Source organism: Diabrotica virgifera, chromosome 4, assembly GCF_917563875.1.
Source record: "Diabrotica virgifera virgifera chromosome 4, PGI_DIABVI_V3a".
Lineage (NCBI taxonomy): Eukaryota > Metazoa > Arthropoda > Insecta > Coleoptera > Chrysomelidae > Diabrotica > Diabrotica virgifera.
The window spans coordinates 40,786,571-40,812,360 of NC_065446.1; the positions used below are offsets into that span (position 1 = coordinate 40,786,571).

Consider the following 25,790-nt stretch of genomic DNA (forward strand, 5'->3'; position numbering starts at 1 on the left):
TAAACTTTCGAAATCATGATTTGGGATTTCCAAAGTTTATACATTGTAAATTATGATTCGGGAGTGCTTCTAGTAGCATTTAATGTGTCTTTGTTTGTTTATTTCTACTTCTACTGCATCTTGATTGTAAATTTAGTATAGGTTAAATGTTGGGAAAATGAGGTTAACGCATTATTAAAAGAAAAGGAAGAAGAAGAACATTAAGGTTAACAGTACATGAACCATCATAAAAATATACAAAAGTATTTTTTTAGCATGTAATGCGCAAAATCACATAACATATTCTAATACGAAAATGTGACAATGTAATACACAAAACTTCTTGTATTGATATTGTATACAATCATTTCATGTATATTTTATTAAACAATGAACACTGAATTAACTTAAACACAGCACGATTCCAATATACATTACCCCACTATAATGTACACACTAATGAATTAGCCTAACTTAACTTAAACGCAGCACAATTCCCATATACACTACCCCTCTATAATGTACACTAATGAATTAGCCTGAATTAACTTAAACGCAACACGATTACAATAATCATATACAGTGGAACCCCGTTAACTCGGATTAATCGGGACCGCGGCCGATCCGGGTTATCGAAAATTCGGGTTAGCCGGAGAAAATGGTAAAAATTATTAAAATATGGTATGCTTACAGATAAACTCCGTTATAATTGGCACACAGACACTTGTAAACCACGTTCGCGTTCCACACATACAAAGCGTCGTCGAGAGTCTCATTTTTAGCTTTCTTAGCTTTGCACCGATTGTCCAAACTGTCTTTTGTTATCATTTTGAAACAAAAACAACATTTTAAGTTTTATTGCCATTACGTAGACAAAAAATCACGAAAACACAAAATCTGAATATATTTACGCGGAACGAACAATGCGACTTTACTACACACACACACAATACCGTCTCGCAACGAGAACGAACTTATGTTATTTAATAAGAGTGAAGACTAAGACCATTGTTTGAAAAATAATTTTTTAATAGTCTTTTCTAAACAATGCTAGACAGTTTCAAGTAAATAAAGGATACTACAGATGCCTGTTGGTTTCGATAACACGAGAATGAGCGTTGTCTGCCATGCCAGTCATTTTTACTAAGGTATATTATGTATCAAATTACACAAATACGCATTATCTCTCATTGTATAATGTGTTTGACATTGAAAATTGAAACGAATGAACTACATAGGAATTCGCTAAAGCGACAAATTTTTACGAAGAAAGTTTATTATGATAAATAAAATTAGCCTGAAAAATATAAGATATTATAGTATTCGAACAATATGTTTATAAGGAAAGATAAAAGAAAATATTTTAAGATGTTGAAAAGAAATTGGAAAATCCAGCATAAAGGACATACATTTTTATTGTTGTAATGTTTGTCTGATAAAAATCGGTCCGGGTTAGCCGGACTTCCGGGTTATCGGGGGCCGACTTATCGGGGTTCCACTGTACTGATAATATCTTGTGGTGGTCACATACATACAAATACTATATCTATTTTCTGTTAACAAAAATAGATATAGTCTAAAACAGACTTAACTCCGAAGATTTTAACACCCAAATAAAAATTCACAGTAATTTAATTCTGCATAGAGATATTTTTTCCTGATTTGCTTCTACGAAAATTTTCCTCGGAAAATCCGGATTGTCCCAACAAAATCTTTTATTTTCAAATAAAATTTTAGATCAATAATTATTTATCAATAATTGAGGGGCTCGGTAGTAAACAATGGTAAGGGACAAATTTTGATTTTTCGCGAAGTAGTATGTAAAAGATGGCAAGGGACATGGCAAAGCAGAAAATTTTACTTAGTTTATCCTCCTAATAATAGATATGGAGCCAAATTAATTTCTTAAAATTTGGTAAGGGACATGCATAAGCATGAAAATAATGTTATGTGTCCATGATAATGCAGGTTGTTCAAATCTTAATGGCTTTTTTGCTGTTAACAGTGACAATTCTGAGAGCTAGGCTGATTGCAACTCAGATAAAGATCCTGAATTTCAACTATTTAGTGAAGTCAAGTTTCTACAAAGAAGACAATTTCTTTTTATTCTTAGAATAAATGTTCGCAAGTAAAAAATGGTAAGGGATATACTTAACATTGTTTACATCCACGTTCACTTTGTATAAAAACTTAACATTTTTCACTTGCAAACATGAAAATTAATTCTCTCCAGCGCTATATTATTATTTTGATTTAAACGTTTTAGAAAACCCGAAAGATGTAAAATCATTTTGGGAATTTATTCCAGCTGTTTACTACAAATGGTACCTAAATTTAAAATGAATTCCTAGTACCTACCACATTATGTTAAGTCAACACCACTTAACACGTTACGTTAAACTATTTCAAATATTTTAGGTAAACAATGTTAAGTTGTAGTTCATATTTTCATACTTTTCTAATTAATCATTATAAAAAAATATTTGGTTTTCCATATTTTGCCTACGTATTAACAACATATTCAGCTAGTTTTAACATGCTTCATACTCTTACATTTTTTAATAAAAAATATAAGAATATTTTTTTCAAAATTCAACACTTCAAAACTCAAAACTTCTTTACTGCCCCTTACCATTTTTTACTGCCGGGCCCCTCAATTAAATAACTTGGTGGCATAAAAGCTTTCTTGGTATAGATTATATTTTCAGAAGCCAGTGCAAATTGAACGAATAGTTTAGCAAAAATTAAATTGTTAATTAACAATTTACGGTCGCAATAATAACCATACTAATTATGATACACCAGGATAACAATGATTTTCATATAAAAAGCACTATGCCTATCTAAGGTACTTTACAGAACTGAAATTGGACTATTTGAGCGGCCTCGGGAATGTTTTAAAGACATAGTAGTAATATTAGCTAAAACGCTCACAAAAATTTAACTTACTTTTCTGATAATGAGCCTTGGTAAAGCCATACCCGTAACAGAACACACCAATTTGACAGTTGAACCATAATGTATATAACCATCCCTAACTTGAAATTCTTCACTCTCCGATTCGTTATCGTCTAAAAGATGTATCGTGAAAGCGCCCCACTGCGTCGAACTTGCATGAAAATGTCCGTTTTCTACATGTAAATATCGCGTAGAAACAGTCTGAGATCGTAACCTATTAAATAAAGCCACTTTCGTACCACTAGCTATACACAAATCGGCATTTTTTAAACTTTGTTTTTTCTTAGAAGGTTTTGATATCACTTTAATTCGTTTACTATGGAACACTCCAATATCATGTCCCGAACCGTAGAACATTTTCACTGATAGCATAAAATGTTTACGTTTATCCGAGTCTGAAATATATAAAGTCTTTGCAGCACAGTATTGCTTGCCATTATTGAGGTCTAGTTGTTGCATATCTTGATCTGAATTTCCTGTGAAAACAAAAACCGAAATAAATAAACATATTATAAAAATGAAATGTTATACCTATACAAGAAAAAAACTGCTGAACGCGGTAAAAATGAGTGGCGCCCACAATATTCCAGCTACAAAAAATCTGATATGAATATTACGTGGCGCGAAATGTATTTTTATTTTGATGGAAAATTTTTTGCTCAATTAGTAATCCAATGAAATCAATTAATTTGTGGTCATCTGATTGAATACAACCAATAAAACCAACATTATACTGAAAACAGATCCCATGGGCTGTTTTCACTCAATCATGTAGCTATGGATACCTACATTTCGATTTTGACATTTCAAATATTCAATATTTCAAAATGTCACGATTTGGTTGTAATACTGATGAGAATATTAATGAAATTATCGAATCAAATATACCAAAGAATACTGTTTACAGTAAAAAATTTGTATGTTAATTGCACATTTAAATAAATTGTTTCTGCTCTGTATTTTTTTTTTCATAACCAGCAAAAAATTTTCTATCCGAATAACCCTCGAACATTGATAAATGCTCAAAAATTTTTTAACAACTTTCTCAAGCTTGTTGCTTACAGGCAACAGACCTCCGCCTACGGCGTCGGTCTGTTTCCAAGCAACAAGCTTTCGAAATCTCTTATAACATTTTTTCGAACAATTATCAATGTCCTTGGGTTATTACTACTGAAAATGGCCAATTTTCAACCACGAATATCTCAAAAAGTATTGAGTTTTCAAAAAAATTATAGAACAGTTTTTGCTTAGAATTAGGTTTTCTAGCGAATTCCGCGGTAATTTTAACCAAAAAAATTTCCACCCCTAAAAAGGGGTGGGAACCACCCCCAAGGTAAAAGCACACATCGGCATAGGGTAGACTTTGAATTAGGAGATAAGTAGAGGCTAGGGCCAAAATTTCATTAAAATCCATGCAGTAGGATAGAATTCGGAGGTAATATCCTATTCTTGCTCCCATTGACTGGCGTATTTTATTTGGCAAGATTTTTCCAAAATATTTGCTAAATTTTAAGTAAAACACACTGCAAAAGAGCCTTGAAATGCAAACTTTATCAAAGGTACTCAACTCCTTTGTGGCGCGTTTTACTCCTAATTTAGCAAATATGGAAAAATCTTTCAAAACAAAACTAGAATTTATTTTTCATCAAAATGAAAATACTTGCGCCACGTTATATTCACATCAGTTCTTTTATAGCTCGAATATTGTGTGCGCCACTCATTTTTACCGCGTTTCGTGATTTTTTATTCTTGTATCAGTAGTCCAGGGCGCATCTGTTTTGAGATGGACGTTGAGAGGTGACTCAAATTTTTTTGCAGAATGGTCCGGAACATTGTTTAAATAATCAAAATGTCAAAATATGAAGGAAAAATTCGATTTTTTTATTGGTTTTTTGATTATAACTTTAAAACTTTTCATTTCTGAGAAAAGTTGTACTAACATAAAAGTTGCGCAATTAAATTTCCTACAATATAAAATTGGTTAAAAATTTAAAAAATAGTCACCCTTGTTGCAAAATAGCAATAATTGCGAAAAAAACCATACAAAAACAAGTATTCTCATTTTAAGTTTTTCAACCATTTATGCTAAACCTAGGACCTTCATATTTTACCCAGAAAAACTTTATGATATAGTAAAACAACACTGTATATTTCATTAAGATCGGTTTTATAGATTTTGCAAAATAAATTTTGCAATCCAGCTTTCGCAAAAAAAATTCATTTTTTTTTTAATGTTTGCAGGACTGAAAATAAAGCAGATAGCAAGTTGATTTTTTTTTGATTATAGAAGTGTACTGTACCTTTCATTTGCAATTTGCAAAATTCAAATCGATTAATTACCACGGCGTCAGGAAATTTTTTAAATAAACATTAATTTTTGGTGCTACGCGCAGGACAGCGGTGTTTGATTCACACAAGTTGATTTCCACCAAAATTTCTTTCAATCTTTATCTAATATATTATTTTCGTACCTACTCTATATTTTGTTGTATTTTAATATTTTAATTCCACAAAAATCAAACTAATTTTATTATTGTTTGTGAAATATTGTTTAAACAATTGCATATGTTTAAAAATAATAAACTTTTATTCTCTAAGTTAAAATATATGAACAAAGAAAATTTTTGCTAAAAAGAGTGTTATTTCAAAGGATAGACTATGTGTTTTTATTTTTCAATAAACAAATTTATTTATTTAAATCAAAATGTAATAAAAATTAAAATGTATCAATCATTATCAAAGGTCATTGGAATGCCCAATCAGAGCAAACTATCCGCTGTCCTGCGCGTAGCACCAATAATTAATGTTTATTTAAAAAAATTCCTGACGCCGTGGTAGTTAATCGATTTTAATTTTCCAAATTGCAAATGAAAGGTACAGTGCACTTCTATATGCAAACACAATTTAAACATGCTATCTGCTTTATTTTCAGTCCTGTAACATTTTTAAAAAATGAATTATTTTTGCGAAATCTGAATTGCAAAATTTATTTTGCAAAATCTATTGAACCGATCTTAATGAAATTTACAGTATTGTTTTACTATATCATAAAGTTTTTCTGGGTGAAATATGAAGGTCCTAAGTGTAGTATAAATTGTTGAAAAACGTAAAATGCTAATACAGTAGAGCGTCGATAATCCGAACCCTGGTAATCCGAACGATCGCTAATCCGAACGCAAAAAAAATTATAAAATTAAGAAATATGATCGCGAACCGAATTTTTGGATTTAATATGACAATATGGGCAAAATATGACTGCGGATTTTTGTTCACGCTGTTGTTAATGCTGTTGTTTTGTTCATACTGTTCATGTTGTTGTTATGCAGAATATATTTGTACATACAATATATTTGTTTATTATGCAGGTGAGGTGTTTTATTCCTTATAACTAAAACGTATGTACATAATATGTACTATGTTTATGAGCTTTGTATGTATTTTGAACATATGTTCGATAATCCGAACAATTTGATAATCCGAACTACCCCTGTACCAATTAGTTCGGATTATCGACGCTCTACTGTACTTGTTTTTGTATGGTTTTTTCGCATTTATTGCTATTTTGCAACAAGGGTAACCATTTTTTAAATTTTTAACCAATTCTATATTGTAGGAAATTTAATTACGCAACTTTTATGTCAGTACGCCTTTTCTCGGAGATGAATACTTTTAAGGTTATAATCAAAAAACGGAGAAAAAAATCGAATTTCCCCTTCATTTTTTGACATTTTGATTATTTAAACAATGTTCCGGACCTTTTTGAGAGGGAGGATAACTCAAATATTATTATTTGAGTAATTTTCAAGCAATTTCTGCAAAAAAATTTGAGTCACCTCTCAACGTCCAAATGTACTAATATTTTTACAGATGCTCCCTGGTCTACAGGGTTTTTTAAAATTATTTTATAAATTAAATGCATGAATTTGAATGTAATGTTTCTTCATTACACGTTAAGCGTTATAAGCCACTAAACTATTATACGCTCTGAGCTTCGCTGGTGTCGCTCCTAGCGGATTACTAATGCAACTTTCACTGGTAATTTTATTAGTAATTAAATTGTAATCGATTTTTTAAAGATTTTGCTAATCATTTTAACGTTATATTAATGAAATATTAATTTCTTACTTCGGATACTTTCACAATTATCGTGTAGATAGCGCTTAGATTAATTTATGATTACATATTACGAAATATTAAAAAAACTTAAATTCAGTATTTAAAACGGTTTAAATTTGGTCATTTTTGAAGTTTCGAATTTCCTAAACCTGTTGTTCGATTTAAGTGATTTTTTTACCACGTTATAGCCTTATTCATTGACAATATCGCTGTAATAATATTGTTGCTAGACAGTCAAACTGTCATTGTATACCGGGTGTACGAATCAAACTGTGCCTTTTTCTCAAAGTTCGCATCACCCTGTGGACAATTCTGGCATTTATAAAATACTGAAATTAAAACCTAACTATAGCCCCAGGTTTTCTTAACATTTTGTCTTTCGATTCATCGCTTATATTGTTCGTCATCGGTACGTGCGACAAACTTTAGGGGGTAATTTTACATCAGAAAATAATGACAATTTGCTTTATAATCATAATGTCCGCAAATGGTTCGTTTCCGAGATACGGGATGTTCAATATTTTTTTACAAACTGACGATTTATTTATTGCTTTAAAACCAGTTGAGATATGCAAATCAAATTTGGTGGGTTTTAAGACGTAGTTATTGCACATTTTTTTGACATACAATTAAGAATTTTATATTCACCATTGGCGCGCAAACGAGTATTATGACTAGTGTGACCAACTCCAATTCAGTCGAATTCGGGACAAGGCTGACAAAAATAGCTGAAATCCGGGACTTTTCAATGAAAATCGGACCATTTTTTCGGGCAGCTGATTCATGTGTATAGATGAATCGTTATTGAATCGTCTTTTCAGAAGACAATAATTAAAATACGCAAACGAAAAATAGCCCACAGTTTGAGTTTTCGTAGAACTATAATATGTACCACGAGATAAAATGCATGCGTTTTGGATGTGATATTAGTATTACACTCTAGAAATTGTCAACTTTCTTTGTCCCACCAATTCAATTTGATGTGAAATCTTAGAAGAATAACGTATTCAAAATTTCAAAACAGAATTTTACCAAAAACCAAAAAAACGTTGAAAATTCGGATGGCCCGGAAGCCTTGTCCGGGACGCCGGGACACGACTTCGTAATTCGGGCCATGTCCCGGATTTTTCGGACTAGTTGGTCACACTAATTATGACCGATAATATTACCCGTACGCACGCCAATGGTGAATATAAAATTCTTAATTGTATGTCAAAAAATGTGCAATAACTACGTCTTAAAACCCACCAAATTTGATTTGCATATCTCAACTGGTTTTAAAGCAATAAATAAATCGTCAGTTTGTAAAAAAATATTGAACATCCCGTATCTCGGAAACGAAGCGTTTGCGGACATATGATTATTAAGCAAACTGTCATTATTTTCATGTGTAAAATTACCCCTTAAAGTTTGCCGCACTTATTTCAAAAAAACCCTGTACTGATGACGAACATGGCCAGTTGTTAAAGTACCTAACTTTTTTATTATCCAACATAAGCGAATGAATCAAAAGATAAAATGTTAAGAAAACCTGAGGCTATAGTTGGGTTTTAATTTGAGTATTTTATAAGTGCTATAATAGTCCTCAAGGTGATGCAAACTTTGAGAAAAAGACACAGTTTGATTCGTACACTCGGTATACAATGACAGTTTGACTGTCTAGCAACAATATTATTACAGCGATATTGTCAATGAATAAAGCTATAACGTGGTAAAAAATCACTTAAATCGAACAACAGGTTTAGGAATTTCGAAACTTCAAAAATGACCAAATTTTTAGTGGATCGATTTTTTTGTATCGCAGTGTATTTATAATGAAAATATTTAGTTCATAATAGATGCCGACGAAAACAATTATTCCCCTTTCTGTTTCTGTGTTTGCCGACGAAACAATTATTTCTGAGAACTTTTTACTAATTATAATTTTCGTGGACCCACAAACAGAAATGATGTTTTTTGCCGATACTCCTCAAAAAATAAATTTTTTCACTAACACTTTATTAGGGATTATAATTTTCACAATCATATATAATCGAAAATAATATTTTTCGCGGCGTTCATTGAAAGTTCTATTTTTAACGGCATTTTTCGGAGTTATACTTTTCGTAGGCGGCGGCGATAAGGGAGTTATTTAAAAAAAAACAATAACATGTTTTGAAAAAATCTTTAAAAGATAAATTTTGAAAAAATTTTGTAGTATAAATTTTAATGCTATCAGCTTGTTCGGGGGCTAATTTGACAGATACTTTTAAGTATTTTGACAAATAATGTTTAATAGGTTTCTTATAAAATGCATTATTTTCCCGTTATTTAAGCTTGAATACTTAGATTTGGGTACTCGCCGAAACAAAATATACATTTAATTACTTATAAGAGTCCGTTCAAGTATTACGTAACGCAGGTTCGGGGGGGGGGGGGGTCAAAAATCTTCAAAAATCGCGTTACGTAATACTGTAACGCTCCCTAACTCACTTTTAGTTAACATTAAAAGGCTTTTCTAGTAAGCAGTTTATTTCGTTTTTTATTAGCTTTAATTTTGGTAATAATAACTTTTTGTAAAAACTTATAGTTTTTGAGTTATTGATGAAAAATCGGTTAAAAACATGCATTTTCTAGCAAAAAATTAAAATTTTTGATCTTTAATAACTCAAAAAGTTTTGATTATTTATTCTCATAACTTTATATAACAAATTTTGCTTAGAATTTGTCCCTCTATCGAATTATGGGGTTATTTTTAATAAAATAATTTTCACCCCCGAGAAGGGGTGACATCCACCCCCAGGGTAAAAGCGCAAGTTGACACCATGTCACCTTTATTCCTTGAGATATCCTCTAACCACTCACCAATTTTCATGCAAATCGATGGAGGTTCAACGAAATCGGAGGTAATAGCTCATATCCACCTTCAGTGACTGCACTACTAGTCAAGAATATTTTATGAAATTTGGACATTATTAAGTTAAATATAATCTGACCTAAATTTTAAAGTAACTATTCTTAAATGTTGTTTGACACGATTTAATTCACAAATAAAAATTTCCCTGGCAAAGTTCTTTCTTCTTTATTAAAGGCTTATGGGACATTCTTTACCACACTAACTGCCCAATTGAAAAATTTTGTTTTGGTCTTCAGGCTCCATGTTTAGAATCTTAATGTTATTGTGAATTATATTTAACTCACATAATGCCTGGGACAAACAGGGTGTGAGTTAAATACAACTCACGTGCCGTTTAATGCATTAAATTAGAAATTTAAATAGGAGAAATATAAGGATGCAGCTCAAATGGTAATATATGTTTACCTAGCTTGCTGGAGTGCAGGTTTGATATTCTTTGGTGACACAGTCAAAAATATTGAGATATTTTTGATCTTACTTTTTGACTTCTAAACCTGATTGAAATGAGTAATTTGGGTAAAACTAGGATTTTTCCTGGAAGCTAACTACATAGGTGCTATATTACTAGTCATACTGGTCTACCCATAGGCCTCTGGCTTCTAAGATGGATAACCCATTACAGACCAGAATTTTTTTAATTTCTAATTTAACTGAGCCCTACAGTGCTTAGGAGAGCATGTAAAGTTGTTGGGTCCAGTTACTTAACACTAAACACTAGTGTTGTTAACACTAAAACCTGAGCAGCCACAAATATAAAAGATGTAGGTACAATAAGCCAATTGGCTGCAGTATGACTAGTGATAACCACAAATGGCTTCCGAAACAGAATGAGCTACTGACAGTACTGACCAATAATGCATTAAAGTTAGGGGTAATAAAAACATTTGAAGTTTGGTGCCAGCCATGTTATCTTGTATTTGAGATGGATTCCATCAAGACATATTAACCCATTCAAGGACACGACTGTATATGCAGACACTTACAATGGGAAATTACTGTGTGCATATGCAGTCATGTCCGCTGATGGGTTAGAAGTTATATCAATACACACACATTTTAAACCAAACATTTTACTGAATTAAACAGAAAAATTATTTAATTTGATGACTGAAAAAATCAAAATATAGAGAAAATAGAAAGAAGATAAAAATAAAGTGAAATATTAACAGCATATAAATGCAAAAAAAAACAAAACAATAATTCTAAGGTGCTCAGTAAAAAGAGTATAAGTCAAAAATAGTCAAAATACATAAAATTATTTGGCCATAGATAAAATTGGTAGTAGATATGCCAATTAATTATCGTTTTTTACTTCTCCTGAAAAGTTGACTAAATTGACTTATACTCCTTTTACAGAGCACCCTAGAATTTATCTAGATACTAGAAAAATAAGTGCAGGAAACTTGCATAGTTTGGCAATGAAAAGACTGACTAATTAGACTTGGTAAGGTTACAGCAACACAAAAGGGTTGTAACACCATGAATGATGATGAATAATTATTTATCTAAGCTGATCTCCCAGTGTCAGATACAATTACAAGAAGAGAAAGCCTGTGATAAAAAACATGTGATATAAGTAAAAATTATGTACACATGATGTGTACATAATTAGAGAAAAAATGATAAAGTATTAATTGAGAATTACATTCTTTTATTAACACATTCATGGATATGACTACATATGCAGACATATATAGGGACATGACTGTGTGAAGATGAAGATATTTCTGTGAATGTGTTAAAAAACAAATATATAAGACAAATAAAAAAATATTCAGTACAAAATGAAGATTACTTCCCAAAATGAACAATAAATTTTGGAACAAACAGAACAAACAGAAAAATAAAATATAAGAACAAAATTATAAAATAATTAGAAAAGTGAAAAAGAAGTAAAGAGTCAAAAATACATTATATTGGTTATTCAAAGAATTCAACTCTAAGATATAGGTATTGCAGAGTCAAATCCGAAACCAAGTTATGGTAGAACTTGAGAAAGACCAAATGGAAAATAAAATAGCAAATATGAAGAATAGCAGGGACAGTAATACCTTGCCTGAAGGGGAACGTTATCACCTGCATGTGAGCAGCCCTATTTGTGGGGGTCAAAATGTGAACAGTGTATAGAAATAGAATTTCTTGGTCAATAATATTATTTTTAAGGTACTAGTACACTTTAGAGGACCAAAAATAATCATTTTTTTCAAGAATTTTTTTCTCAGAACTTTTATTAAAAATGAACATAAAACTTTTTACATATTAATATCTAACTCTTAGAGAGTACAAAAAATATATCTTTTTTCATTTATGCACGTACACTAATATTGTAGAGGGCGCAAAAGTCGAGGCCTCGAAAAATGATGGCAGACAGTTAATATCTGGATTGGGATATCTGAAACAAAAAAATCGTAAAGGTTTCTTACGTGACAATTTACCACCATGTGACCAAAAAATGAAAAGTAAATATTTTTTAACCATGAAAAACTGAAGAAAAACGGGCGATTTTTTCACAAAAATTTTTCAAATTTCCGTAAAATCTTCTTTTGCGGAATTTTTCACTAACTGTGGTAAATTGTCACGTAAGAAACCTTCCTTTTTCAAATGCCGTACGATTTTTTTGTTTCGGACATCCCAATCCAAAATAATCTTTTTCTCAGCAATCAGTCTGGGTTTCGAAAGGGTCACTCATGTGAAACAGCAATACAACTTACCATCTCGAAGTGGAAACTACTTATTGATAACAATAAATTTGTAGTAGCTGTATTCTTAGACTTTAGAAGAGCTTTTGAAACTATAGACATAGATTTGTTAATTAAAAAATTGAGGTACTACGGTTTTAAACAAAGTGTTATAAAATGGTTTAACGAATATCTCACAAAAAGAACTCATTATGGGCAGTTAGGCCAAAGTAAATCAACAGAACTACCTAATTGTTTTGGTGTACCACAAGGCAGTGTACTTGGAGCATTATTATTTATTATTTTCATCAATGATGTAAATTATGTTGAGGGTCTGGAATTTATTAGTCTTTTTGCAGATGACACATTAATTGTATGCAGTGGTGATGATATTGTGGAGGTTGTTAGAAGGATGCAGTGTTTGTTAAAAAGAATTGAGATATTTTTGGATGCTAACAAGTTAAAACTTAATGCGAGTAAAACAAAGTCAATGATAGTCTCTAGCCGATATAAATTAAATAATATAAGTATGGAAAATTTGAAACTAAAAGTTAATAATGAATGCATCAAATGGGTCAATGAAATTAAATATCTTGGATTTATACTGGATAACACACTCTCTCTGAAACCTCATTTTCAATATATTTGCAAGAAAATATCTAAAAAATTATTTTTCTTTAAGAGAATTAGCAAAGATCTATCATTATTTTCAAGGATCACTGTATTTAGAAGTATAATTCAGCCCCATTTTGACTACTGTTCAAGTGCTTTATATTTAGGTGATAAAGGATCAATTCAATCATTGCAAATTTTGTATAACAGAGGTATGAGAACAATTCTTCGATGCAATCGCTACACGCCAATTGAGATGATGTACTCTACTTTAGGTTGGTTTTCAGTTCAACAAAGGCTATACTACCTTACTATGGTTTTCATTTTTAAATTAAAAAAAGGAATGCTGCCTGCATATTTTAATGAATATGCTACATTGAGGGGTCAAGTTCATTCATATACCATGAGAAATATTGAAGATTTTGATATTCAAAAAACTAATAAACATAGCACAATGACATCCCTGTTTTACAAATGTATGAATGAATTTAACCATCTTCCCCCCAGTATTAAGAATGCACTGACAGTTCAAATTTTTAAAAAATTACTGAAGACATATATTTTACCTAGATAAAAAAATAATTTTTAATAAATCTGTATGTGTTGTATAATATTGCATGTATTGTATATTGTATGTTACATTTAATTAAGCAAATTCATATTTAAATATTGTTAGTAGGATTTCTATTTCACTAAAGAATTTCAATTTTCAATCCTGAGATTAACTGTCCGTCATCGAAACTAATTTTTTTCGATGCCTCGACTGTGGCGCCTTCTACAATATTAGTGTACGTACATAAATGAAAAAAGATATATTTTTTGTACTCTCTAAGAGTTAGATATTAATATGTAAAAAGTTTTATGTTAATTTTTAATAAAGTTTCTGAGAAAAAAAATCTTGAATGAATGCTTATTTTTGGTCTTCTAAAGTGTACTAGTACCTTAAATACAAAAATTACTTATTCAAAATGCTGTTTATTTTCTTCAAATGTCTTTGAAGTTATTTTATAGGTTTTGTGTCAGCAGTTTGTCAAAAGATGAAATAAATATCTAGATACAATTTGCTTTTAAAAAAAGCAAATGGGGTGACATGCTAGTGCTAGTTTTGCAGACAGGCACCTTATACTCTAACACCGGAACCTCGACCGGGACTGAAGAATAGCAATGAATGAAAGAATCTTTTTAATGCTTCGACAACTAATGGCCATTGGCATTGTACAGTTGATTTTGCAATCAGATACCTGGTGAAGTGTGTAGTGTCTGTCTTGTAAATGTTTTGCTCATTCGAACAGTTGACTTCATTGTCTTTACAAAGAGATGCTAATTGTAACAGAATATCTGTGGTCCATCCCGTGAGTAACGATCCCACGAGTATTTTCATTTAATTTTTAATAAATTAAAAATTTCCTACCTACCTGAGATTCGAACTCACAGTCACTGAATCCAAAGGTAGGCTCTCTTACCACTGAGTCATATAGAATGAAAGAATTATTATTAATAGGAAACTGGTAAAATATAATTTCACAACAAAATTTGGAATTGATGTTACTGAACAAAACCATTTACATGAACAATTTTCGTGAAATATCTCTGATAGGTAATACAGTCGAAACTGCTTATTGGAACAGCCTTCGTGCTAAGCAAAAGTATTCCTATAACAGGGATATTCTAATAACTGATCATTGGTGGCTAGTAGAAAGGTTTCGGGACCTCAAATTTATATTCCTTAAAGTGGGATATTCCTATGACCAGTATTCTAATAAGCAGGTTCAACTGTAATTCACTTTTTAAACTGTGATAGGTGTTGCAAACTATGGTTTTAAAAGAAGTTTAACCTTCGTAAGGCGGTGCGGGGTGCAGGTGCACCCCAGACCTCGTTTTTCTCACCTTTTTTTTTGATAAATTTTTTTGATTTTTGTCCATTTTTTATTCGCAATAAATTCATTTCTAAACGCATTCCACCCATCACAGCATTTAAAACTCTTTGCGTTTATGTGCTTTTTTGGAAAAATGGCTGTAGGGTGCAAATGATGAAAATTTCATAATATCCTGAATTGAACGTTTCTGATGTTCCACCTGGAGGTAACAGACCTACGGGACAAGGTCGGTGTTACTTATGTCAGAGAAAAAATACTGAAAGTCCCGGCATAACTGTATTGCGTATAAAAACTGTGTGTTGCTCACTCTTGTGTGAAAAATTTTATGTACCTATTTGTCTTACAACGATAATATTTTTTTAAGAAGAAATGAGTACTTTGTTTTGTAAAATTATGTTTCATAGTATAATAATAAACAAGTCCTAATTATCTTTCAAATTAATTTCCCCGACGTTCACATAAAAAAATTGGATATACGGATGGGGTGCAAATGCACCCCGCACCGTCGTTTACGTAAGAATCTAAGCACCGCCTTACGAGGGTTAATACCTTAATTTAAAATAATAAGAAATTAATGTGTTCAGAATAAAAATAAAATTTTTATACCTATTCCTATAAAGGCACACAGCTGTGAAGCCTGCTCAGATTCTCCCTCACGAAGCATCTGTTCTTGCCTCAGTCTCCAACCTTCCCCAAACAAATAAATACAAGGGGGTGGACAGAAGAACCTCTTCTCGTTACCATATGACTTTTGGGCAACTTTTGCGTGTAAAATAACAATCACCATGTCAGATCTTTCCCTGAGGTACCTCTCCATGGCCTCTCTTGTAAGCCTTCTGTCTTCTCCTCGGTATCCTCCTGGCACGACAGCCCCAGCAAACCTAGAATACATAGCCCCATGCTGAGGTGGAGGTGTAGGGGGCGACTGGGCATGATTTATTCCCGGTAAGCCGTACTGATGAGGCATTTTCACTCTACACTACCAAATAAAAACACCATTAGTTAACCTCACAAAGTATACACTTCATATTTGGTTTATAAATTCGGTGTCCATTTGAATTGTTATGAAGGCAATGTAAACAAACAATAAACACACATTCGGTAACCACTGTATACTCCTCTACGACTACCGCTGTAATGTAATATTTCATACGTGAGAACAAAACGCTGCTGTTCAACTGTTGTGAGATTCTCTCCCCTCTTTTTGTTCTTACATGCTATTTCACCTCATTCCATTTGAAAAACACCTGTTCACAACTCGAATTTTCCGACAGTCTGGCCAACTTTTCAACATCAAAAAATCAAAATATATCCAATGTTAATGCAATTTTAAACTTCTTTATCCTTAAAGCTGTTTTGTCAGATGAATATATTACCTATCGTAATAAATCCAAACTCCAAATTATAGTGATTATTATTTGAAAACCAGTATATTAAATTGTTTAATTTGACAGTAATGAATTGACATGAAGCTCTATTGCAGTGATATACGAGGGGCGTACTGCAGTTTAAATTCTGCACTTCATTATGAATTTCTTTGACTATTCGGAAAACTTTTTCGATTGGTTAATTGCAAATTACAACTCACATATTTTTTTATATTACATTACTATTAGCATATGCAGACAGTGATAGCAGCATTACAGCTATTACTAGCATGTGCAGATGACATTGATCTCGTTGGAGACTCCATCCTATCCATAAAAGACATTTTCAACAAGGTTGAAGGAGCAACACGTAAAGTAGGGCTGAAGATTAATGAAGAGAAGACGAAATCTATGTGTATAAATACAACGAAACGAAGGGACAGGATAGGACAAAATGTGACAGTCAACACCTTCAATTTCGAAAGAGTAAAACGTTTAAGTATCTGGGGGCCATAATAACAGCTGATAACGGTGTTACTGAAGAAATAAAAGACAGAATTCAATCGGCAAATCGCGGTCTATTCGCACTGGATAAGCTTATAAAATCAAAAATCTTACAAGAAGTTCAAAGATCAAAATCTATTAATAGTCAGACCTGACCTGTACTAACATATGGATGCGAAACGTGGACCATGACCAAAGCAAACGAAGAAAACCTCAGACGTTTTGAACGAAAAATACTTAGAAACGTTTTCGGACCTTACCACGACAACACACACTACAAACCAGTAGGTATAGGATCAGAACCAATATCGAATTAAAATTTTAAGCACTCTACAATGACGCCGATATTGTCCAAGAAATTAAATCACAGCGTCTAAGATGGGCAGGCCACGTGCACAGACTTCACAACGAGAGACTTATAAGACTTTAAAAAAAGATGTAGATCTTTGAAACACACTCAGTGATCAAAAGATCCAAAGTTACTGGTTTGTTTGAGTGTGTTTCAAAGATCTACATCTTTTTTTAAAACATACATTTTACTTTAAGTAGTAATTAGGGAATTAAAACTTGGGACGGTCATTGTCAGATTGGGCGTAGATTTACGCTCCTGCTATGTCTGGTCTCGAATGTTGTTTTTTGATTGGAATGTGTCTGAAGATATTCAACCTCTCATCTTCACTGATGAGCCCAGAGAGGTTGAAGAGGGCGAAACACATTTCTAAGAACTGGTGTTTGGATCTTTGATTCTATTCAAAAAATTTTTCCCAACCCGAAGTAGTGGATGTGTGAATTATTCGTAAGGGGATTTTTCCCCATTCTCTATTTCATTTGTTTGTTTTCGTACGAGTGGTCGTCCAAACCAGTAACTTTGGATCTTTTGATCACTGAGTGTGTTTCAAAGATCTACATCTCTTTTTAAAACATACATTTTACTTTAAGTAGTAATTAGGGAATTAAAACTTGGGACGGTCATTGTCAGATTGGGCGTAGATTTACGCTCCTGCTAGGTCTAGGTCTCGAATGTTGTTTTTTGATTGGAATGTGTCTGAAGATATTCAACCTCTCATCTTCACTGATGAGCCCAGAGAGGTTGAAGAGGGCGAAACACATTTCTAAGAACTGGTGTTTGGATCTTTGATTCTATTCAAAAAATTTTTCCCAGCCCGAAGTAGTGGATGTGTGAATTATTCGTAAGGGGATTTTTCCGCATCCTCTATTTCATTTGTTTACTTATAAGACTGGTATGGGAGGAGATTCCTACAGGCAAAAGACAACTCGGACGTCCCAGAATGCGATGGAGAGATAACATCCAAGCAGATCAACGGAAAATCAACATTCCATTTGACACTAGGTTGATGGAATACCGGAGAAATTTTACTAATGAAGAGTGTGTTCAAATAGTGGTTTTGCACGAAGTAGGTTGGAGTTATAAAAGTGTAGGGGAACGGTTGGGGGGTTCGGGGTACACTATATCTATATACATCGGTCTCATGAATAATGGAACGATACAGAGAAACCGGTAGTCACTCTAGCCGTCCAGCACAAGGTCGACATTGTGTAACAACGCCTGTTCAAGACCGTTTTTGACGACTTCGCACCTTAAGACAACGATTTGTAACTACCAGAAGCGCCTTTAGAATTTGCACGAAATCATGTCCATTGGTTGGAGGCTGATTGCAATAGAGTGCTGTTTATATGAGAGTTGATTCTGTCTTTACAATTGTGATAGGCGCATTTCCGTGTACCGACGTCAGAATGAACGGTATGCACAGTATAACATGCGAGGAACGACGTTATTCGGTGGAGGGTCGGTTATGGTCTAGGGTGGCGTTTCGTTAACGGGTCGTATAGACTTGGTGGTGTTGAATAACGGTACCATCATAATGCTCACCGATATTTCGTTGACGTTCTCCAAGACCATGTTTAGCCATTTGCCCCAAAAATTGGCGAAAATTTTGTTCTACTGCACAACCGCACTGTCAGCGAATAGTGCCGATATCAATCCTATAGACTATAGAGAATGTTTGGGACTTGCTTGGTAGAAGTCTGCGGAATTCTCCTAATTAACCACACACTCTACAGGAACTGGAACAACGTCTTGTCCAAATTTGGAATGAATTGGATGAGAATACTTTAAGACCATTGATTTTGAGTATGATTTGCTGTCAGTCATAGGAGGGATGGAAATCACTGCTTTTAGAAAATTTGTGTGTGTTAAAAATGTGTAATTCTATAACAGTTTTAGTTGACATACTCCTACGATACATCTAAAGGTGGGAAACTATCAGTAAAATGTAAATTTATAGGTTTCTATTGATATTTCCCACCTCTACTAGTTTCATCTCTTTTTATTTCATATTCATATATTTTTATTTCGTATTCTGTTTTCCGTCTTTTGCGTTATTTTGCCGATTCTTAGTGCACTCATCATGGTATTATGATTATTATGAACAGCGATAGTTCTTATAATAGATTTTTTCTGATACAGTGGACTCTCTCTATAACGAACACGGATATTACGAAGTTTCGTTTATAACGAGGTACATTAGGTGTCCCATGAAATTCCTATTAAACTATAACCCTCTATAACGAGGAATATTTTTTATAACGAGGAAAAATTAAACCCAAAAATATGTTTTTTACCTGTTTTTAGGGCAGTAATGGCTATAAATAAACACCCCAACTGTCTGTATATACCTAGAAATTCCCAACATCTGTGTTATTATCGAGGCAAGTGCTGTAATATGCCTCGCCTCCTGCAATAAACTTCTTTCTGTGTATCGACCGATATTGAATATTGTAGAAAATTTACAATTTACGATGGCGAGGTCTCATTGTTCACCATCAACCCCTAATAAAATACGTAAGAGGCATCAAAACATTTCAATATTGTTGTTGTCTGATATAACGAGATCCGCTTATAACGAGGTAATTAGATCGCCATTTCAGTGCTCGTTATAGAGGGAGTTTACTGTATAATATTTCTGTAGTCTTCACAATTGTTTTAAATAAAACACAGCAACTATTCACAGAAATTTGTATAATTGATTATAAAAATTACATATGCGAACAATAATTTTTGTAACATTTTATTACAATAGAACACCAAAATAAAAACAATGTACTGATAAACAGGTACTATCAATTCTCTAACAAACATAACAAAAGTATCACTAACAAATTAGGAACTTATATAAAACATCACAAAAAAAATATACCTACATAATTTTTTTACATTAGAAATTGTTAATATTTTTTTATTAATAATTTAATATTAAAGGATACTCAAGAAAATTCTAATATAAAGATTTTTTTTGCGAAATACTGTACCTAATTTTATTTTTACTGTACCTAAAGAAGAATAGAAGAAAGAAGAAAATAAGAACGAAATAAGAAACGTTTCGAACAAACTTAAGAAAATCATCAGAAACTAAAAGAAAAGAAGCTTGATGTTTTTACAAATACTTTTTTTATTACAAAAATTGTCCTCGTACATATTCTAATGATGACTGTTACATAATATAGTATTTTTAGTATACCCTGTCAAGCACATGACAAAATGTATATTGGACGGAGATGTGCACAATCATATTCCTTACTGTAAGTGACCCCAAAAACATATGATACCCATCCACTATACTATGTTCACTTCCAAGGTAAGCTAAGCCCTAGTTTAAGACGTTTGTCGTATGGTTGCAGCTTGTCATTGGTTAGAAATCAATCAATCAAAGAGGAAGAAGCGAAGAAGAAGCAAAAAGCCAGGAAATACATCTTTTATTTGTGGTCACAAAAGCATATGACACGATTCCTGTGAGAAAGCTGCAGCAGTCTCTTGGACGATCTTCGCCGCCGTTAAACAATTATACAATAAAGCACATCAAAATCGGAAGAAAAACGGTGATTGGATGCCTAAATGGTCAAAAGAACTATCTTATCAAAGAAATCATCTCATCTTTGACTCCATCTTTAAAAGTAGGTTAGTGCTCTATGGATGCGAAACATGGCAACACTAAACCCCTGGAAAGACGCCTACTTGCATTGGAAATTGACTTCTGCAGAAGATTGGCTAGAAAATAAAGGCTTGAAAGAATACAAAATGACCAAATCATAAATACAATGGGGGTCAAATCAACCATCACAGACGAAATTCAAAGGAGACAACTAATCTGGTACGGTTATGTACCTAGAAAGAATGGACGACGACAGGCTGCCAAAACAAATTTTAAAATGGCGTCAAGGGAAAGAAGGAAGAGAGGAAGGCGGAAACAATCCTGGCTAGGCGGCATTCAGAAGGCAATGTCGGAAGGAATGGCGAATGGAACGACCGACGGAGCGAAGAACGCTATAAATAACCGGGATAATAATAATAAATTAAAAAAGAACTTTGATTGGTTCTGCTCTTAAAAAATAGAATGAAACAGAGAAAAACGTTTAGATCTGATTGATTTATACAGGGTGTCCAGAATCTCTACCGAGAAACGAAGACAGGAGATTCCTCAGGTAATTTTAAGACAATTTAACCAAATTCACCTAGTCCGAAAATGCTTCGTAAGGGAGCTAGAGCTGTTTGAAAATGGCGTCTTGTAATTAGTTTTTCTTAAATACCTCCAGAACGCTTAGAGTTAGAAAAACAAAAATTAGTATCCATATTTATCTTCCAGAGATAAATCGATTCCATCTATTGCAAATATATAATACCGGTCATAGGCGTCCGTTTTGGGTAGGGTAACGGTTATTTTATCGCATAACTTTTTTGTCTTTAAATTTTAAGCATTCTTCACTTTGGATTATTAAATTGTGAGGTATCCTGGTACTAAAAGGTACTCTTGATTTTTCAAAAAAAAAACGGTGTATTTTACAAACTTAAAGCAAGAGTATGTCATGTGCTATCTGGGAATCTGTTTGGCATCGAATAAAGATCTGTTATCCTTGCCTGGGGAATAGCCCAATATTCCTCTACCAGGGCCATAATTGTACCAAATTTTCTGGAGGCCTAGGATGACGGCGAATAGCTATTTTCAATTCATCCCATAATAGTCCAGACAAATAAGATTTTTCTCGTGACACATCCCCCTCCAGGCCGAAACCAAATTTTTTGAGTAATATGGACATCTATATTAATAACCTATATGTTTCCTGCACCCGATTTTGATGATATACATAGTTATAAACAATTAAAGATCAAAAAACGGTAAATTTTCGCGTTTTTCGTCTATTACTAAAAAGTGAAGCATTTTAAACAAATTTGAGAGTAAGAAACTCATAAATCATATAAAAAAACTTCAATTTGGCGTTCGCTGAATATGTCTATCATTATTGGTTGCTTATAAAATTGCAAAATAAATTTTGAGATTTTCTAAATGTTCATAACTTGTGTAAAAATTAAATTAAAACCTTCTTATTACACGGTATGCTGAGACTTCTGGTGCTTAAGGGGGTATTAGTACGCTATGGTCAAAATAGGTGGCCAATTTTTAAGCTAACGTTTAACAGTTCTTTGAATAGATGGCAGCACGTACATATATTTTATTATTAAATTTAGTTCTCTGAACGACACCGCATTGATGCCATGTATTGCAACTTAGGCTCGGCACATCTCGATCTTAATCGTACTTTGTATTTACAGACGACAGTTGTTAATCCTTTCTTTACCTGCCTAGGGTAAATTCTCATTAATAGATACTAAACGTTCATTCATTTGGATATAGTTTATTATTTAATATTGTATTATACGGCAATTCGTAATTCTTTACCTGCTCAAAAGGATTTATTTCAAACTAAAGAAATTTGCAATTATTTGAAATACAAGTAAGTGCCTATCTAAATGACCAAAAAAGAATTATGCTAATTCTCAGAATGAAGATCGAGTATAAAATTAGTATTTTTAATAAATGTAAAATACGTAAGTCAATTGAAAAACAGAGTCACTACAATAACTTTTTTCATATTGAATGTTTTTTCAACAGGGAAAGTTTTTTCCTCGGAAAATTTCACATTTTCATTTCATTTCTCATTTCAACATGCGAGGCAGAATAATAATTAGCCTAATGAACCACTTACTTAAAACATTTTTAAAAGTAATATACTGCAGAATACCTATATAAAAAATGCGAAGAACAAGTATCACGGACAAAGATTTGATTCCGCAATGCCTTGCCCTTAGGCACCCGAGAGGCTCTATTGACTGTCTAAGTGCTATATATTTGTTTTATCGACTACAAAAAGGCGTTTGATAGAGTACAACATGATAAGCTGCACATACTCATAAATTATCTTGGAGGAAACTGGATTAGATGATAGATCTAAACAACATTAGATATGCCGACGACGCAGTAGTTTTTGCAGATAGCCTAGATGATTTGCAAAGAATAATGTCGCGCATATAAGACATAAGTAGTGAACATGGAATTTCAATACGAAAAAAAAAGAAAGTAATGGTAGTCATAAGAGCGAAATATATTACATACACGGCTTTTGGTTAACCAACAACCAATTGACAGAGTGGACAGCTACACATACCTTGGTACCTACATAAACAGTCAATGAGACCACTCTAGTGAAATAAAACAACGCATAGGAAAAGCGAGATCAGCGTTCATAATGATGAAGTCTCGTTTCAGAAGTCACATTTACCACTTGTTAACAAAATTTCTATTATCAGATCCTATGTATTTTCTAGATTATTATACTGAGTAGAAGCCTGGACTCTTTCCGAAACTTCTTTAAGAAAACTCAAGGCATTCAAGATGTGGTATTACAGTCGCATTTTAAGAATTTCGTGGATGGGTCGTGTGACTAATGTTGAGGTCTTACGTAGAATGGGCAAGGAATGCGAGATTATTAACACACATTATTATCAAAGAGCGCAAAGTAGAATATCTTGGCCATGTTATGAGGAATGAATAGAGATTGCCGCTACTCATTCTTCAGGGCAAGGTATTGGGAAGAGAGGACCAGGGAGAAGAAGAATATATCTGAGAAACTGGTTCAATACCTACATCGACAAACAGACTATTCCGAATAGCAGCATGCAAAGTTAGGATAGCCATGCTGATCGCCAACATTCGGAACGAATAAGCACCGTGAGAAGAAGAATATCTCATTTTAAATTCTTCTTCTTTTTCTTCATGTGCCTCGTCCGTTGCGGACATTGGCACGTTAGTCCAAACCATTGGCGTAAGTTTTGAAGCCATGAGTGTCTTCTTCTTCTGGGTCCACGTTTGCTCTCTATTTTACTCTGTATTGTCAGTGGCAGTATACGATATTTATCATGTCTCATAATATGTACGAGGTATTCAGGTTTCCGTTTCTATTGTGAAACAGATTTCTCATTTTTGTTTTCTCCTCAGCGCAATACCTCTACGTTGGTAGTGTAAAGGCCCCGTCTCACCATCAAATAATTGACAGTTATTTGATCAAACTTGACTAGTGACACAAACTATACATACTAACTGTCACTTTGTGTCACTAACTGTCAAGTTTGATCAAATAACTGTCAATTATTTGATGGTGAGACGGGGCCTTGAGTCGTCCAGGACATTTTGAGGATAAGTCGGTACACCCACATTTCGAATACCTCTAGCCTTTTCGATAATGTTTCCGTTATTGTCCAGGTCTCTGCTCCATACAACAAGACTGGAAATACATAGCATTTTAGCAGCCGTATTTTTAGTGTGACAGATATGTCGCAATGATTGAATATATTTCTCATGTTAAATGTAGCTCTGGCCTTTTCAATTCTACATCGTATTTCGGTTGTTTGCTCCCATTTCTAGTTGACGACTGTTCCAAGGTATACATATACTTCTACGTGTTGAATTGGTTTTTTATTTTCAATTGTCTGGCAGGTTTTTGAGTTTTGCTCACCAGTGTCCATTTTTGTTTTATTTATGTTGATGGTTAAAATCTCTTTTTTCACTCGCTCTTTGTAGGTACCCGGGTATGACAGGCCTGTCGATACTGCTAGCAACCACAACTGTATCGTCTGCATATCGGTTTATCTAATTATTACTCCAGTAAATTTCAATATTTTTTTTCACTTACGGAAATATTTGACATAAATTAATCAATGATTATACAATATTGTTTTGTCTACAATTTTTTTATTAGGATAATGCCTCAACAAATACTAATGGCCATTGGCATGTGTAATGTGTGTAAAAATGTCGACGTCATCGTCTTTACAAAGAGACGCTAATTGTATCCGAACAATGCATTATTTGCGGCCCTATAAAAATTAAATTTGCCAGAAAGTGAATAAAACTGAAATTGTTTTTAGATCCGCCCCACATAACATACTAGAGCTTACTTATGTTATTTATGTATTATGTCAAAACTAGTATAATCCCCCAGTAAACACTTTGAGTCATTTTGAACCTCGTTTAACTTTCAACCATTCGTATAACGTCACGGTTTCAAGCATAAAAAATGTATATTTGTATTGTTAAGACACTGTGACGTTATACAATCATGATTGAAAGTGAAAGTCAAACAAGGTCCAAAATGCGTACTGGGAGGGGGTGGGGCCACTTTTCTAAACAAAACCGCGTGATTCATCGTATTTCCGTGGTTACAAAACTCGTTTTCAATTGTTTGTAGATTTTCTTAAAATCCGGCAAACGCGCATCTGTCTCCATTTAATACATCACTGCTGCCATCTACTAAATGACACGTGAACTCATCTTCTCATCTATTAAGTGACAGCGGAACTAATTTATCACTAGAAAAATGCCAACTTATTGCTGTAATTTCAACAAAATCCCCAGATTGCAGCTTTTAACTAAAATTTTTACTTTTAGGTACA

General features: G+C 33.0%; 1 protein-coding gene across 3 annotated transcripts in view; it reads right to left on the reverse strand.

The window, feature by feature from the left end:
• LOC114325513 (suppressor of hairless protein) overlaps nucleotides 1-16,483 on the reverse strand; it is a 59,585-nt gene extending 43,102 nt beyond the window's left edge. For all 3 annotated transcript variants that reach the window (XM_050648170.1, XM_028273589.2, XM_028273588.2), the window contains exons 1-2: nucleotides 15,723-16,483; nucleotides 2,929-3,413 (exon numbers count right to left, since the gene is read on the reverse strand). In XM_050648170.1, coding sequence (XP_050504127.1) covers nucleotides 2,929-3,413; nucleotides 15,723-16,083 — 846 coding nt within the window. In that variant the 5' untranslated portion in view covers nucleotides 16,084-16,483. The remainder of the gene's footprint in view (nucleotides 1-2,928; nucleotides 3,414-15,722) is intronic.
• Nucleotides 16,484-25,790: the final 9,307 nt, after the last annotated feature.